We start from the raw sequence: 18951 nt of genomic DNA, 5'->3' as shown, positions 1-18951 counted from the left end.
TTAAGATACATGGGATGCGGCTGAAAGAGATATATATATATATATATATGCCTGCAGGCTCTGCAGTCGAGGAGGAGGGGCAGCAATGTGAAGAAGATATCCTGCTTGACCATCCACTTGATAAGGCGACTCGTGATTGGACACGAGCCCGTTATGGGCAGGAGCTTGAAACAATATCTGCCCGAACGTGCCCGCTCAATAATTCGGAACATTCCATTGGGCGGGGTCACCCTCCCTCCATCAACATTCATCCACAGAAACACATTCATTCATCCGCTTTGACCCTGGTGTAGGTGCGTGCGGGTCAAGCCGCGGGTGACAGTGACAGATAGTGAGATTAAATTTGAAATGACCATGATTGGCAAAGGAAGGGTAACTTAAACCCCGCTAAATGATGTGTTCCTATGACAGGGACCGTCGTAAGGAGCGCACGAAGGAAGTGGGCCCCGCGGGTCTCTGCGCGTTTCCCGCCTCACGGTAAAGAGGGGCTTTGCAGTTTAAACTGCGATCGTTTTTTTTGTTAATATTATTCTTGGACTGTATCGAATCGTGGAAGACTCGCAAGGGGTGATGCTGTTATCCCCGTCATCTTTCTTTGTCGCGCAGGGCACGTCTTTTCACGCTCCGCTGTTTCGCAACTTGTTTTCGGCGGAAAAAAACGTTGTTCAATAGCGGTTCTTGACGTGGTTTGTGGAAGGAGATTTAGAGGTTGGCTTTTGAGTATTATTATTTGTTTTCTCTTTAATTTTTAAATTTCGAGTTATTTTTAATAGAGAGTGCGAAGGTTTTGTTTCTGGAAGGGAGATGGTGTGGAGAGGTGGTGGTTTGGTGGTGAACAGTGGAGCGGAGAGTACACTCGGTACAGCTGCTCCAGGTGCATCAATCAGTTCTGGAAGAAGAGGTTGAGGTTGGCGTTGCGTTTTTGGTAGAATTGGTGGTGAATTTTGCTTGCTGTTGAAGTTCTGAGTGCATTGGAGCAGCAGCTGCGTGGTTTATGAATCCGGTGCGGGGCAAGCGTTAGTCGGAACGGTTCTTGAAGGTTGGGATGAATTGGCACTTTTACGGTTTTGACCAGTTTAGTGGTGTACGCTCCAGGTGTGATTTGAGTGATAGGGGGATATTTTAGATCTTGCTTATCGAGGACTGATCGTTGTGCAGCAATAATTCCTCGGAGGGGGCACAATTCTCGAGCTGCATGAATAGGAGAATCTCCCTTGAATCGTGTTACTGATTGGGTAAAGGATTTCGTGGCTCGAGACGGCCCTCTTGGTGTGCAGAACGGAGACGCAGCAGGCTAGAGAGCAGAATCGTCTCGTGTGTCTTTGCCTACATTCTTGCTCTGTCCCCCACCGCTGCACAGATGACGACGTTGCTTCAAATGCTCGCGGATTTCGGACAGTTATGCCAGAGAGATCTGCGGATCTTTTTGTGGCGGGGTGTTCTGATAGTGAGCCTACACGTTCGCGAATTAGACTTTTCTTAACGAAAATTTCTGAAATGCACTCAGCTGGGAAAATGTGAGTCCTTTGAGAGTAGGGCCGTTGTTGCCTCATTCAGGCTGTCCGGAAGACGCAAAGCGTGTGGAACATCGTAAGAATAGATCTTCTTCCGCCCTCTTTTCCTACTACCTTGCGGTCTCAAGAAGTGCTAGCTGCTGAAAACTCTTAAGGCTCTTCTCGCATTGCGGAGAGTAGATGAAATTCTTGATCGAACACGATCACGGTTGAAGTCATTAACAGCCGCCCTTTTCTTTACTTGTTTGTAGAGTATCCGATTGGGAGTTTTTTCACGTTTGGTAGCAGCAAGATTCCGATCGCACTGATTCGATTGGTCTCGACATACTGTGGCCACTGCTCACACTTTCAAGCATAGCCTAGCTGAGTTCATTTCAAGAGAAAGAGTATCGAAAGATCGCTGGGGTCGATTAGGCTCGTCGCAAAATTCTTCCAAGATTTTAGCATTCGCTAGCAACCACCTTATTCTGTAGATACAATTGATTATCTTGCAGTAAAAAAAATGAAAATACGATTTCTCCCTTCTTGGCATGTGCGTTGAGTCGATTTCTCAGGATCCTTGGTAAAGGCAGAGACACTCGTTGATTGTGTTCCTTATGTCATTTTGCAACCGCGGCTCCCGTTAAGTTTTTTATTTTTATTTACTATTATTATTATTATTATAAATAGTAAGCTTCAGATGTCCGTTTTTGGAGACTTTCACCATGCTCTTCCTCAATTCCGAGACTTGTACTCAAGACCATATGCTCAAGTTTGTGTGTTTGTAGAGATGATCTATTGTTTCTGCTGTTGATGTGCTAGACTATTGAGAAATTCTGTTAAGTTCTAGTTTGTTAAGTCTGAAAACCATGTACGAACCGGTGTTTTCCTTTTTTTTTTTGTTTTGTTTTGTTTTGTTTTTTTTCGGGTTTTGGTATCAGACCATTAATGGCGTTCTGAACTTAATGAGCACAATCTCAATGCTTAAAGCAGGCATTGTGCCAGGTGAGTTCTCGTTACAATATATTTAAAGTGATGCGACATTTGCAACTTAAAAATAATGGGTTGAAAACTTTGACGCTTTCGATGTTGGCGAAACAGCAAATATTGTCCTGCTTCACGAACAGCAAACTATACGGCATTGTGGTAGGATGACAACGTCCTGAGAACTACAGTCTTCTGCAAGATTGCAGCATGTGAGCACTAGGTGTGAGAATCAGTCAGGAATGTAACAAATCAGTTGCCGGAGTTGAAACGTACTCCCGGCAAAGCATGCTACGTTACGTTTCGTGCGATAAGACAGGATTGTTGCAATAGTGGATTTATTCGGGGTTCCTCGTGAAGATCAAACTAGAGGCCCCTGAGTTGGAGTGGAAGGGTTTGTGAACCCAAAAATAAGTTATTACCGAGTTGTGAAGCCAGTTCGGAAACCTATTTTCAGCTGCACGATTAGACATTATAAATTTTCCCCATGGAAAGGGCGGAATGAAACCTGATTCCTTCTGATTGCATATTGTATAGTTCTTCGATTCCATAAACAACCTCTTATTGCATCGAGTAATAACCTCACCTTATTCCTCTTTGTCTTTGAGTCGTTTCATTAGTAGCGAACGCTTCATGCCGCTTCTGAGCATTAGCTGTTGGATTTTGCAGAATCCATGTGAACGGATCAATGCAAGAAATTGAGTGTACAACGCCATTGGTTTCTTTGTCTCCAACAACGGCTCTTGAAAATTCCCAGGTGATTCTTTATGCAATCTCTTTAATTTCAAAATTTGAGTGAGAAACTTGACAAGTTTATCACTCAAATTTTGAGAAGTTTAACTCCAAAATTAGAATGCGAAAGTCCCTTCCTAAATTCTTATATTGAGTGAAGGCAGTGGATTATAATATGACGAATGGTTAACTTACACGTCCTAGAAGTTCTGTATTGATCTGGGTACGAAGTTGCAATAATTTTCTCTTCCCTTTCACTTCTCACGTGGCTGTTAATGAAGCTCGTCTAACCAAATCTTTTTCCTTTTCAGGGGCAGCATTATGATGTTGAGGTCAATCCCAATGAGAAGCTACCAGAGATCCAGGATCAACGACTTGCCTTGGAGCAAGAGGTATTGTTAAAATGGTGGATACTAGTGTGGAATATATATGACGGTAATTTTATGTAATAATGTTTTATATGTAAGTTCATTAATCTCTTAGAATGCGGAAGTTCTTAACCTGAATAGTCCTACAATAGCTTCCTTCTCAGTATGCTGTTCGTTGTATTCATATGTGTCACTCTATGGATTTTTTTCACAGTTATCTTGCATTGTTCCCTCAGGTGGCCAACTTGAAGAAGAAGCTTACGCATGAGATCAAGCTGCGGGAAGCTCTAAAGAGTGGCCTTCAGAGGTCTCCGGGTTTCCTGCCCAAAATTCCTGGATACGTTCCTGCCGAGGTTTTTCTTCTCAAACCAAACCTCTTCATGTTACTTCCGAAGACCTCTTTTGCTAGTTTGTTTTTCTTGGCATTTTTGGAACTTTGGAATACGTCTAATTACAATTTGGATTTCGTTCTGTTGTTTCGATCAGCCTGAAGCATCTCGTAGCCCTCTCTTGAAATTTGGAGCATCGAGTATTTATGTGCTCTAATCTGATGTGCAGACGAGAGAACTGCTATTTGAAGTTGCTGTTTTGGAGGAGGAGATTAATTTCCTTGAAAAGCATGCTGTGTATCTACGGCAGGAGATACATGATGAAGATAAGTCTGAATTGTTCGGATCCTTTCGACTGGGCGGTGAGGAAGAAACTGTCTCCGTCTCCGAGAAATCCGCTGTTTTGGAGATGGAGACCCCAGAATCGGGAGTTTCTGTGCAACCGTTAGTACATATATCTGAACCAGTCACCCCGACAATCCCAGTTACGCCGTCGTTGACACCGTTTCTAACTCCCGAGTGGAGACCGTCTGTCCCATCTTCACCTACACGCGTCCATGATAGAAACATTCCCCTACCTGTACCTTCAACTTTTGTGTCACCCCTCTCTATGGACTCTTCGCATCGTAATGAATCAGAAAGTGTACTTCCTCAGGTATTGAATAGGAAAAGAGTAATTAGACGAGGTTCTTCCTCATCAGAATCTCTTCCCGCAGACCTTACTGAACATTACAGTGCAATTCGAATGCCCTTGAGGAAAAAGGCAACTCACAAAAAGACTCTGTCCCTTCCACATGACGCCAGGAAGGCGGATATTGAATGCAGCGATGCCAGCTTTGCCAAATCTTCCTTAATGAAGAAGGAGGTGGGTAGAGGAGATGTCTTTGAGAGGTTATCTGCACTGAAGAATGGAGGACAAAGAAGAGCATCGGTTATCCCCTCTCCTGTAAATTCTGACAAACCTGAGAATTTTGCCGTCAAGAAGCCCGCACATTTGAAGGGGGTTCAGAGCAGGTATCTGTCTCATAGATCACCGCCAACTACCTTGTCGAATGAGAACGTGAAAACTTGTACAAAGAGGCCTACGAGAGCGAAGGAAGATCGTGGCCGTTCGCCACGTCTTGCTTCGCCGCAATTGGAGACTAAAGCACCTTCGTGCTTCGGGCGCTCCTCCAGTAACAGAGATATACAAATTGAATCCTCACCCACTTCAACTCCGTCTCCGATATTTGAAGATAAGGCTATATCCTCTATTAAGCGTATTGTATCAAGCATGAGTCCAACCGGATCCCCACAACTGAAATTTCAGAATGGCGTTAACTCTCCATTCACTCCAACTTCGGATATAGGAAATGAAGATCGGTTAGTAACTCCTTTCAAATTGCCTCCAACTGGAGAGAGGGAAAACTTGAAAGTTTTGACTCTCAGTGATGAGAGACGAAGGACACATGATCTTGTTATTGCGAAGTCTCTTCCTTCCATCAAATTAAACAAGGCATCCAATCAAATACATTCGCCTTTCAGAGGTTCTGTACAACATCGTCTATCTGGGACAAACAATTTCGCGGAGAATGCTAAGCTATATGCTCAGGTAAAGGTCTCATCTACACCGACAAGTCAAGCTTACAAAATAAAGCCTATTCAAGTTCAGAAGTCTATGCCTAAAGGCGTGGACAGCGTACATAGCACTCCCAAGTCAGAGTACACATGCTCGACAAAACCTCGGCCCGACAGGGACAACGATTATAAGGTATGTAGATTTCGCTTATGCCCAATTCATGTATTCTGCCGTATTCAGTTTTTTCATCCCATGAAAGTATTTTAATGTACAAGGTAATACTGTGTGCCTTCTGCAAAGCTACTCTTCCTTCTACTTAAACTTCGTTATAATTTAATCTATACTTCATTTTTTCAGTGTGCAAAAAAATATTAAAAAAATTGCTGAACATATCCATATGTTCAACCGTGATGTTGGTGGTGCTTCCGATTCGAGGAATCGATTTCTTACCTATTGAAGTTCTTTGATATCTTAGGATGATAAGGTGGACATGGCTTGTGCCCCGATATCAGATGCTTCCTGGCTATCTGAAGACCTGGCAAAATTATTGGGCACAGTATGTAGCAAAATCCGTAGGCATTCTCCGTCTCCAGATGCAAAGGTGGTTGCGAAACCTCCCGTTTCTGTGCTTGGAAGTTCTCGAAGAACGGATTCCTTTGGGAGAAGCCAGAGTTTTGACATTCGAAGTCACGAAGGTTTACAGTTATTGGAAGAATTCTGTTCAGATGACATCAGCTTGTCGGATTCTCATGGTGTACACAAGCATCGAACGACGAACTTAGGGCCTCATCGACATTATTACAAAGCGTTGAAGTTACCACTTGAGCAAAATTTGAAGTAAGTTACCTTTCAATCTCAATTCGTTTTTTTGTAGCTTACCTGTCTTTTCTAGTGCCAAGCATGCGAAATCTTAGATGAATTCAAAAGTAAGCTTATTTGGGCTGTAACTGAAAGGATTTTACTATCGCGTATATGCAACTATTAGTGAATTCTTATGGATGAGTTGTCTGCTTGCAGGGCTTAGACCATTGCATTCGAAGAGTGGAAGAAGGATCTCTCAGCCCTCATATGGGGTGCAGTTATACACTGTCATAATCAGTATCTTTGACCTACGATCACAAGCTGCTACGACATGGAAGGAAGAAAAAAATCCGCTGTCCATCTGATTCTCTGCGGAAGGGGTGGACTTATGAGGACAAAAAGTAGTCTAGTGTGCTGCGCCATAGTGTAGAGTGTAGATTGAGATTGTGCATAAAAGGACATCAGGTGGTGAGATTGAGTTTGCTGAATGTGATTTTTTATGCATAGCTCCAGCAAAACCACGACTTCGACAAGAATTTGCGGAGGAAATGTTAGAGCATTAGATGTATCTTCGGCGATCAAGCAGCTAACTCTGATGCATGAAGTCAGCATCCAGCTACTCTGCACAGTAAGTCCTAATCGTTTATTTTATTTTATTTTACTTTATGTTGAGTTACTGTTAATCATATCTTACGTTATCTTCACTGCTAATTTGTTGTTTATACAAGCGAAATCGTTTCACTCTGGTGCAATATTGTAATATGTAATCTGACAAGTTGTGACGTATCAACAGGATCGTGGTGAACAATGTTCTTAAACGACTCTTTGACCATGGCAAACTACGGTTCAGAGTTTGAATGTAAACGGTGTGGTTTCTATGGGCTCGCTGAAAACGTAGAAAGCACAGAACCTCAGCAAACCGCCTGGCCCAACTCCTATTTTATTTTAAGTTATGATTCCTGGCTCCCTGCAAACTATAACTTTCACAAACTGTATTTTGTTTATTTTGTTTCGAATATATGAAAAGGGTTGTCAGATGTTTTCACTTGGAGTGCGAGCAACCGACTTACGTCTCTGTTACATCTGATCATTGCGAGGCATGTTGCTGTGGCTCAAGCCTAGTTAGCGGTCAGTTAATGGGGCACCCGATCACTTCAGTTGATGGGTATTGTCAAGAGTGATGGAAGGTGCTCTCTTAACGGGCTGAATGGGGGTTCTGTTGGAAATTTCTCAACAAATATTGATTTCACCCAAAAGAGGTTGTGTGCTGAGCATCATTTCTTCATGGAACCTATATTAGAAAACTTTCATGAATTTCTTCGATGAATGTGAAGTAAATGAATTTGGGAACGGAGAGTAAGAGTACAACTCAGATTACTTCCAGATCTCTGCAGCTTTGAGCAACCTTTTGAGATCTCTCCAAAGTTTTAAACTCGAGTCGCTGGTAACTATAGAATGTATTTTGAAATATTGTGTTAGATCTGTCAAGATATTTTTGGTTTAATATATTGTAATAGATTATCGGGACGGCAAACCACTTCTACAATGCGTAGTTTGCAAGAGTAAAAATGATTTATTATTTCACTTTTTGAATAAATAAAAAAATTCCTTAAAAAATGTAGGACATAACATATGTTTATTTTATTTTTAAAAATGTAATTAAAATCGATCTTTGAATATTGCATTTAATTTCAGTTGTGTTGAGATTTTGCATGTTTATAATGAGATAAAATATGAATATATATGTAAATATATATAAAAATATATGTGTGTGTGTATGTGTCTTAATAATTTAATTATTTTGACATTTGGCAAAAAATTAAGAGTTTCAAATAACTAGTAAAAGTAAGAAAAACTATGTTATATATATATTGGTTGTGGTTTCTTAACAGAGTTATTAAATTCCAAGAATCAATTTAGGTAGTTTTTTATTTTTATTTTTATGTACTCTTGATGATATGATTAAATAAAATGTTAAAAAACACAATCACTTTTTTTAATTTTAATTTTTTAAAAAAGAGGCTTTCATTATAGATAAGAAGGTAATAGCTATTCATATTAAATTCATGTTTCTCAGGGCTAGTATTTATTTGAGTCCAAATCAATTAAAAAAATAAAAATAAAAATTGAGATTGTTTTGACAATCTATTTGGATGTCATTGAAATCTATAGTACATGTTTACTTTGTATTACATTGTATTTATTAGATCTATTTTTTGTATAATTTATTATAATTTTACTTATAGAACTACATATTTTATTTTGATGTTTTGCTTTAAGATTATTCCAAATGCAATTACTCAGTATGTTCATTGTGTTTTTCCTTATTTTTCTTGGCATTTGGTTTTCTCTACTTTCAATGAGATATCATGTATCATAAATTGTAACAATTCATGACAATAATAAAAAATATTTTTTTATCAAGTTTTCCTTGTATTTGTATAGATGTACCTTGCTTAATTTATAGCCTTGGTAGATGGAAATTTTATAGATTATGCAATGATTGTTGGTTACGGGATCTAAGTTTACTACTTAGTAACAACTTTTGTTCCACCAAATATTATTATTTAAGCAAGAAATATTAGTCAAATAGTATCAAATAATTGGGATTGTGTTTTATCATCATGTGTTACGGAACATAAAACAACAATTGACACCGATTTAAAATAACTTTATTTTTTATTAGTGTACTTGATATATATATATATATATATATATATATATATATATATATATATATGGATAAATTATTGAACCAGGTTTTAAAAAAAATTGGAATTAACATAACATTCCAATATGAAATCAAAGCACCTGTTTTCAAAATTTTAAATCTTCTCTACTTAATATCTCAAATTGTGTTACTATCATTTCCCCAACAAAAAAATAGAAAAATAAAAAAATAGCATCCACTTTAATAAACACTTGGACACAGAACTCAACATCTCAACTGCAAATGTGTCATCTTTACCAGATATCCATGTCAAAAAGTGCCCTATGATGTTTTAAACATTAATCTAATTATCACCCATGTTACAATAACTAAAAAACATTCATCCACTCTATGAAAAACAAAATAGTGGTCAAAAAATGTTGTTTTCGTTGAGAATGTTTAGAAAGAGACAAGAGTAATAATAAGTCATACACACACATAAGAGTAGTAGTAAGTCATACACACACAAGAGTAGTAGTAAGTCATACACACACAAGAGTAGTAGTAAGTCATACACACACAAGAGTAGTAGTAAGTCATACACACACAAGAGTAGTAGTAAGTCATACACACACAAGAGTAGTAGTAAGTCATACACACACAAGAGTAGTAGTAAGTCATACACACACAAGAGTAGTAGTAAGTCATACACACACAAGAGTAGTAGTAAGTCATACATACAAGAGGGTTTCTAAGGAGAGAGAGCTTCATACATACACATCTATTGATCTGGTTGTGTCTCGTATACAAGAAGAGAGAAGATAAGAGAATGAACAGTACTTCTCCACTAGACTCTAAATATTGTAGCTATGGTAATTACTGTAGTCTATAGTAAATATTATGGAGAGCGTCGGTTACATTTAATGATGTCAATACTCCTCGTTGCTCATCATAATATTTACATAATATAAAATTTATATAGATTTATAATCTATACTTTTCTGTGATCTTGCAAGATCAAGAATTGTTGCCTCATTAAAACCTTATCTAAGAAAACCTTATTTTATTTAAGGACAAAACCATAGATGGAGGAAAAAGAGTACAACATCATTTTCTTTAATTATTTAAAGAGCTCATTAACTTTCTTATTCAAGAAAAGTAAGTCGCCGCATATCAATGCCATAAGTAAGTCGACGATGATTGCTTAGTGGGAGAGCTTTGGTGAAGAGATCACCAAGGTTATTTGTAGATTTAATTTTCTTAATTATAAGTGCTTGATCAGTAATCAAGTCATGAGTATAACTAAAATACTTTGGATCAATATGCTTTGACTTGTCGCCTTTAATGAAACCAACTTGCATCTATGCAATACAAGCACTATTATCTTCATGCAAGATAGTTGGAGAATCATCATATGAAAATCCATAGGTTGTTTGAATGAATTTATCAATTGATCGCAACCAAATACATTCTCGAGATGCTTCATATAAGGCAATAATTTTTGTATGATTGGATGAAGTTGTACTTATTGTTTGTTTCATTGATTTCCATGATATTACAACTCCATGTCTTAAAAATACATATCTTGTTTGAGATTTAACTGTTGTAATATCAGATTTATATCCTGCATCACAATATCCAACCAATTTTAGATCTGTAGATTTTGTGTAATATAATCGGAAGTCTTCAGTACCTTTTAAATATCGTAATAAATGTTTGATGCCATTCCAATGTCATAGTGTTGGACATGCACTATGTCTTACAAGAACACTAACTGCAAATGTAATATCTGGTATTGTAGATGTAGCTAAATATAAAAGTGCTCCAACTGTTGCGAGGTATGGATATTGGTCTCCCAATATTTCATCTTCCTCTTTGCATGGACGATATGGATTATGACCATTACGACCACGTCCAACCATTGGTGTGGACAATGAATAAGCATCAATCATATTAAATATTTACAAAATTCGTCTAATATACATTAGTTGGTAAAAAAAAATGCTACCATCTGTAAGATGCATAATCTGAAGACCAATGCAGAAAGTTATTTTTCCTAGCATTTTCATCTCAAATTCACATATAAGTAGGTTTGTAGCTGTAACACATGCAGATGTAGTACCCACTAGGTTAAGATCATCAACATATACAGTGATGATCACAAAACCAGTTTTATCTCGTTTGATAAACAAACAAGACATTAGTGGATCACTTATAAAATTATTTGTAATTAAATAATCTTAAAGACATTGATACCACATTTGTCCGGATTGTTTTGAACCATATAAGGCCTTACATAATTTAATACCACAATATTTTTCTGGAGCGGGTTGATTTGGAATTCCTGTTTCTAAGCCAGGTGGAACTTTCATATAAATATTTGCATCAAGGGAACCATATAGATATGTACTAACTACATCCATCAGATGCATCTCAAGGGTGGCATGAACTGTCATTCCAATAATATATCGAAATGTAATTGAATCCATGAGTGGAAAATATGTGGATTCATAATCAATGCCAAATCGTTGAGTAAATCCTTGAGCAACAAGACGAGCTTTATAGTGGATTATTTGGCCTTAAGCATCTCGCTTGCATATTAATACCATTTTATATCCCACATGGCAAGATGTAAGAGTGTTTACAATTGGACCAAAGACTTTCGTCTTATGTAAAGAGGCATATTCTTCTTCAATAGCAGTTTTCCATTTTGACTAATCAGATCGACGCATCGCTTCTTTGATGGTTTGAGGTTCAGGATCGTCTTCCTTGCAAGAAAGGGCTTCTATAATCATATATGCAAATGATTCATCTACCGTAATAGATATTCTGTCCCAAATATCATCTGTAGCACAATACAGAATAGATAATTCTTTACTCAACTTGTTCTTATTCCTTCCAATTCCAAGATTGTTTTTCATAGGAATTGAAGGTACATTATGCATGGATATATCATCATGAATTGGTAGTCCTGCAAGATAAGTGGCAATTTCTTGAAAAATAATACCAAGATTAGTTAATTTTATAGCTTTCTTTTTACGTGGTTGCTTATCTGGTCCACGAGTTCTTTTAGTTGTTGTTGTTATAACTTGAGATATTGTAATCAATGGCCCTGCAATCTGAGCAAGTGCATTCTGAGCCTCATTAATAAGAACTCTTGTAATTCTAGGTACATCATTGAAGCCATCAGGTGTTTCATCCGTGATCCGTTTTAAATGTAAAATCTTAGCAATTTCAGTTTCTGCTAAAGATGTCCTAGGATCGAGATTCATTATAAATGTTTCTCATGCTTCAAATATGAGTACTTTATTTCTTTGTTGATTAGATATTCCTCCTTGAAGAGATGGGAATACAGTTTCTTCAAAACGACAATTTTACAAATGTACACATAATAATGTGCCAGTTGATGGATCAACAATACGAATAATGCTTGGTGAATCAAAACCAACATATATGCCTTCTTGTCGATGAGCTCCAATGGTACACCGTTGAGGTTCTAGTACTGGAATCCAAGCACGGCAACCAAATACTCATAAGTGAGATACATTTGGAACACGACCTGAAATGAGCTCATGTGGTGAAACAATTTCAAGAGAAGAAGGGCGGAGGCGTATTAATGCTGTAGCATGTAAAACTGAATGACTCCACATAGATGCAAGTAGATTTGCGCGAAGGAGGAGTGGCCATGTAATGAGTTGTATACGCTTTATAAATGATTCTACAAGTCCATTTTGAGCATGTTCATATGGAACACAATATGCCAACTCAATTTCCGTTGCAGTACAATAGTCTTCAAAAGACTTTGATATAAATTCTTTTGCATTATCCATATGCAATGTTTTTATAGGATAATCAAAAAAATGTGCCAGAAAGCGAATAAACATAGATATAAGATTGGCAAACACCATGTTTCGAGTTGATAATAATGAAACATGTAATTGTTTACCTGATGTATCAACAAGGACCAAAAAATAACGAAATGGTCATGATATTGGATTAATAGGACCACAAATATCACCATGCAATCTTTCAAGCATTGGTGGTAATTCTTGTGGAAGTTTCCAAATTGAAGGCCGAGTAATCATTTTACCTTGCACATATGCACAACATAATTCCATAGAGTCTACATCTACAGGCTTTAAATTGTGCTCAGTTATACATGGAATGATCTTTCTAAATAATGTGGATCTTGGATGTCCCAATCATCCATGCCAGAGAGAAACACGACTCTCTGAGATAGATGATGCAAAATTAAATATAATGGGAGGCCGAATCACAATTCGGTATAAACCATTTTCTGTAGCAAAAGCTTTTTCAACAACTTTATGGTTCTTTGCAAGAACCAAAACTTCTTTTCTATTTAAAGTGGCGATCGAGAGGTGATAACTATTAATACATACATCTCGGTCGCTGATCAAACTCCGAGGTGCTGAGGGTGCAAACATCGCATGTTTATATTTTATGATGGAATCCGTAGGTAATTTTACCATCGCTGTGCCCTCTTGGAAACAAAACGCATTTGCTCCAACCATGGTCATCATATTTTTAGTTTGCCAAGTTGAAGATTTTTCAATAAAAAATCGTCTAGCTTGCAAGATAGTATGTGTTGTTGCAGAATCAATGAGTGCATCATTTGATTCATCATTAGAGGTTCTATCATTCATATAAGCTTCTAAGTCATCAACACCAATTGAATCCATGGACGCATCCATGATATGAACTTCACGAGCCTCAACTTGTAATTTCTTATTTTCTTGGAACATTTTAGTAAAATTTTTTGAAGTACGGCACGCTTGTGCTAAATGTCCAATCATTCCACACTTATGGCAAGAACGCATCTCTGATTTTTGTTTTCTACTATAATTAATAGTAGAACATTTATTCTTTCCATATGGGTAGAAATGGTCTTGACTATGACTACCCTGATACTTATGAGTACGTTTTCCATGTTTATATAATTTCTTCTTAGACTTTGAAATATTAAGAGCATGAGATTCTGGAATTGTAGTTCCAATAGGACGAGCTTCCGCATTGCACAAGAGTAGCTCATTTTGCTTCTTCGCAAGAAGTAGATAGGACATGAGATCAGAATGACTCTAAAATTTCATGTTCCTATATTACTGTGCAAGCACAGCAGATGCAAGAGGAAATGTAGAGAGAGTTTTCTCAATCATTTCTTCTTCAGAAATGCTTTGTCCACATAATCGTAATTGTGAGACAATACTATACATTTCACTATTGAAAGCATTTAAATTTGAAAAATCCAAGACATGTAAATGTGTCCAATTATGACGTGCACGTGGAAGAAAAATGGTTTTTTGATGATCAAACCTAGATTTAAGATTCTTCCAAAGTATTGTAGGGTCTTCCATTTCCAAATATTGATGTTGTAATGTAGGTATAAGATGACAACGAAGGAGAAGAAGTGCTTTCCAACGAATAGCAGGAGGTATAAAAATACTTGTTGTAGGAAATTCTTCAAACATAACAACATCCGAGAGTTGTTTTGCAAATAAATTTGCTTTTGCCATTTTTGCCCATAATAGATAATTATTTCCATCCACAGTCAATGGTGGAAATAAAAGAGTTTGAAAATGTTGGGATACACTGGTAATAGTTGGAACCATAGTAGAAGCAGTTGAAGATGTTGAAGCACTCATTATAAATAAATCTGTAAGGAAAATACAAGATCAAGTAGAAAAGTTGAGTAAAACATACCTTAAAATATAAAGACAAATAAAAAGATAAACTTGAACTTGAAAAAATAAATATATATATATATATATATATATATATATAGATTTTTAAGAAGAAAGAGTTGTAGATTAAGGCAGCAGAACAACAATAAGATGGCAGCAGCAGGCAACAGTTGTCACGGACATACATATAATTACCTATATGAATAGATAAAAGTATGTAAAAGTAGGTTAATTGTGTAATATCTTCTAGAGAAGCTTCTTAGAAGCTTCATAGACGCTGCTTTGACTTTATAGGAGTCTATAGTTGACTTTTAGGTTAGAAACTTGGTCAATAAGTTAGCCATGTGCCACGCATGTTGGAAGCTTAAAGAACAAGCTAACTACGTGGTCCATCCATAGAAAACTTGCCTTGCAAGCAAAGGCATGTGGCCTAGAAAGTCAACATATATTGGAGGTCTTATAGAACATCGCCACGTGGCTTCTAGTTAGATAGTATATATAGAGGCAAGAGTGAAGCCCTCTTCACTCTTGTCAACTCCTTTCTTGCTTCTAGTCTAGTTTCAAGGGTCTCTAGTTTTCTTGTATTTTGGCAATAGCCATTCCAGTTTCTTTCTTAATATACATATTCTTATTTTGTCCTATTTCTTTTTGAGAAAAGTCTCACTTACTCTTTAGCTTTCATCGAGTTCTTGTCCCTGACAGATTGACAAGAATACACTTACAATATCAGAGCTTTGTCTTTTCTTGATTAAGAGTGGATTACCCCTTTTTCTTGATAAGACATAAGCGCATTAGAAGTTGCGGATTACCCTCTTTTAAACTGATATTGTTCTTAGTATTTTCTTTGTTATCAATTCCTCTCTTCTATTTGTTTTGAGCGTTGTTAGACATCTTCTCTTTTGTAAGTGCTACTATGGCAGAGCTTGTTGAAATGAAGAGTGCAATGGCACAGATGCAAGAACAATTGAGGGAGTTAATGCTTGCGATGCATCAATTCAATTTACCACCACAAGGAGCAACAAGAATGGTAGGAAGTGAAGATATAGAGATGATTGGGGCTGCTTCAACATCTGCACCAAACCATGTCCCTTCTCCCAGAATGGAACACCCTTCGAGTGTTAGAGAACCGAGAGTTGCCTTGCCCGAGAAGTTTGATGGTACCAGATCCAAGTTTCGAGGATTCATCAATCAGGTCCAACTAGTGATTGAACTTCAACCCCAGAGCTATCCAACTCCAGGGTCACAAGTAAGATTCATTGGTACACTTCTTTCAGGTTCAGCATTGTCATGGTTTTCATCTTTTCTTGAACGACGAGATCCAATATTGGATAATCTGGAGGCTTTTTTGGCGGAGTTTCGATCCATGTTTGGAGAACATGATGCAATTCGTGTTGCAACCAACAAGATCCGTATTTTGCGACAAGGCGATCGATCAGTAACATTATATGCTTCGCAATTTCGATAACTTGCAACTGATATCAAGTGGGATGATGCCGCACTTGTGAGTCAATTTCTCTATGGATTACAATATGAGGTAAAGAAATTGATGCTTAATTTACCTGATCCTCAAACATTGAGTCAAGCAATTGACTTTGCTGTGAAGTGCGACAATCGACTTTTTGAATTTCGATCCGAGAGTCGCACAAGTGGGCCTCAACGTTACTACAATTCAATGGCAACACCGACGTCTCTTCAACACATACCTTCGGAAGTAGAGGATATGCAAATTGATGCGGTACGTTTCAAACCTCTTACTGAGCAAGAAAAGTCTCGTCGTCGATAAGAAGGATTGTGCTTATATAGTGGAGAACCTAAGCACACTGCTCAACATTGTCCAAAGAAGCGACGTAACTACAAAATGAGGAGTACGGCTGTCAAAGAAGACAGTATGTCGGAAAACGAGTACGTCCAGCTACAATAAGGACCGTGCGGCTGGAATCTTGTACAACTTCTAATAAAGGTCCTATCCTCTCCTCAAAACCATCTCCTTGTTTTATAATAGATGTGCGTTTAGGACCTAATAATTACAAAGCCTCTGCCTTGGTAGATTCAGGAGCCTCATCTTGTTTTTTAGATGAAGAATTTGCTAGATGTCATAGAATATCATTAATACAAAAAACTAAACCTGTACACGTAGAAGTCATAGATGGTCGTCCGTTGTCTTCTGGAGATGTAACTCACGAAACACTTCCTGTAGATGTAGTAATAAATGGTCATAGTAGTTGCGTAATTTTTAATATAATTAGATCTCCCTCTAATCCAGTAATTTTAGGCTTATCATGGTTAGAAAAGTATAATCCTCGAATAGATTGGATTTCTCGTAAACTTGATTTTCCTCAGAGCATTAGTAACAGTTCTATTAACCAAGTAAAAAACCATGAGTCTAGTATAGTAAAACTCACACCTATAGGTGCAAAAGCATTTATACACGCAGCAAAAGAAGGATCAACTTTTGCTATTTATGCTGCACCTATTTCTGAAAGCGTAAAGACTTCAAGTGGCATTCCAAGTCAATATCAGGATTATCAAGACGTTTTTGAGAAAAAAAATGCAGATATTCTTCCTGAGCATCGCCCATACGATTGTTCAATCGATCTCAAGGAAGGAACTCAGCCACCATTTGGACCAATTTACAGTTTATCGCAAGATGAGTTGGCTGAACTCAAGACATATATTGACGAGAATTTAGCGAAGAATTTCATACGCCATTCAAAATCTCCAGCAGGAGCTCCAATTTTATTAGTAAAGAAAAAAGATGGATCTTTACGAATGTGTGTTGACTATCGAGGACTCAACAAGATCACAATCAAGAACATGTATCCATTACCTTTGATATCAGGACTCCTTGACCAGTTAAATCAAGCTAAGATCTATACAAAAATAGATCTAAGAGGAGCATATAATCTAGTACGGATCAAAGAAGGAGATGAATGGAAGACTGCGTTTCGAACCAGGTACGGGCATTTTGAATATAATGTCATGCCTTTTCGACTCACGAATGCACCAGCTGCTTTTCAACATCTCATGAATGATGTATTTCGTGAATTCTTAGACAATTATGTCGTCTGCTACCTAGACGATATCCTGATTTATTCTAAGAATGTTGAAGAACATGAAATACATGTTCGTCAAGTATTACAAAAACTCAGAGATGCAGGATTGTACGCCAAGATGGAAAAGTGTGTATTTCACACTACTCAAGTTGACTTTTTAGGATACATTATTTCAAATGATGGTCTTATGATGGATTCTAAGAAAGTCCAAACAATCATGGATTGGAAGATTCCAAAGACTGTGAGAGGTGTCCAATGTTTCTTGGGATTTGCCAATTACTATCGGATCTTCATCAAAGACTTCTCACGAGTTGCAGCTCCACTTACACGCTTGACTAGTAAAGATAAATTCCAATGGAATCAAGAAGCGGAAGCAGCATTTGAAGCCTTGAAGACATCGTTTGTCTCTGCACCAGTCTTATATCGTGTTGATTTTTCCAAGGTATTTTTTATGGAAACAGACGCATCGGATTTTGCCTTGGGTGCAGTTTTATCACAAATGGGAACAGATGACAAACTTCATCCGATAGCTTTTTATTCAAGAAAATTCTCAGCAGCCGAGATCAATTATGAGATCCACGATAAAGAACTTCTTGCAATCGTGGATTCCTTTCAAGAATGGCGTCATTATCTAGAAGGTGCTTCTAGTCCAGTCACTGTGTATACAGATCACAAGAACCTCGAGTATTTCATGTCAGCACGCGTGTTGAATCGTCGTCAAGCTCGTTGGAGTATGTCTTTGTCAAGATTCGAGTTCATTATCACTTATCGGCCAGGAAAACAACAAGCTTTGTCCGATGCCCTGTCTAGACGTTCTTATTTTGCACCAAAAGAAGGAGATGCAGCTTTTGAGCAACAAAGAACGGTCCTCTTGAAACCAGAGCAATTTCATCTCCGAGCAGTGAAATCAACATTGACTGTTGATTCAACTTTTCTCAAGCAAATCCAGTCCAGTATGTCCTCAGACCCTCTTGTTCATGATATCGAGAATAATTCTTCCAAGTCTCATGATTCTTCTAAGTTCGAGTTCAAGAATAATCTATTATATTTTGAAGGACGCCTATATGTTCCAGAAGGAAAAGCACGTTTGCGTGTTCTTCAAGCACGTCATGACTTTCCAGCAGCAGGGCACTTTGGATATAATAAGACTCTGGAACTCATATCAAGAGATTTTTGGTGGCCACAAATGTGGAAGTCAGTCAAAGACTTTGTACAATCATGTGATATTTGTTCAAGATCAAAAATTCCTCGACATCGACCTTACGGACTTCTTCAGCCATTACC

The 18951-nt window shown here is 37.6% G+C and overlaps 1 protein-coding gene across 10 annotated transcripts; it reads left to right on the top strand.

Moving 5' to 3' along the window:
• The first annotated feature begins 530 nt into the window (after positions 1 to 530).
• LOC112288213 (uncharacterized) lies at positions 531 to 7316 on the top strand. 10 transcript variants are annotated; one of them, XM_024532275.3, is made up of 8 exons: positions 531 to 708; positions 3147 to 3234; positions 3521 to 3601; positions 3814 to 3930; positions 4136 to 5656; positions 5940 to 6301; positions 6482 to 6893; positions 7059 to 7316. In XM_024532275.3, exons 2-7 carry the CDS (start codon positions 3166 to 3168, stop codon positions 6486 to 6488), a joined length of 2157 nt encoding a protein of 718 aa, XP_024388043.1. In that variant the 5' UTR covers positions 531 to 708; positions 3147 to 3165; the 3' UTR covers positions 6489 to 6893; positions 7059 to 7316. The 10 variants fall into 10 exon arrangements, with proteins under 10 accessions (XP_024388043.1, XP_024388034.1, XP_024388027.1 ...); XM_024532266.3 differs by lacking the exon at positions 531 to 708 and adding an exon at positions 722 to 901; XM_024532259.3 differs by lacking the exon at positions 531 to 708 and adding an exon at positions 722 to 907.
• The last annotated feature ends 11635 nt before the right edge of the window (positions 7317 to 18951 follow it).

The sequence above is a fragment of the Physcomitrium patens genome, chromosome 1 (genome assembly GCF_059467195.1).
Source record: "Physcomitrium patens ecotype Gransden chromosome 1, ASM5946719v1, whole genome shotgun sequence".
NCBI classification, from domain to species: Eukaryota; Viridiplantae; Streptophyta; class Bryopsida; order Funariales; family Funariaceae; genus Physcomitrium; species Physcomitrium patens.
This window is presented reverse-complemented; position numbering and strand designations above follow the sequence as displayed.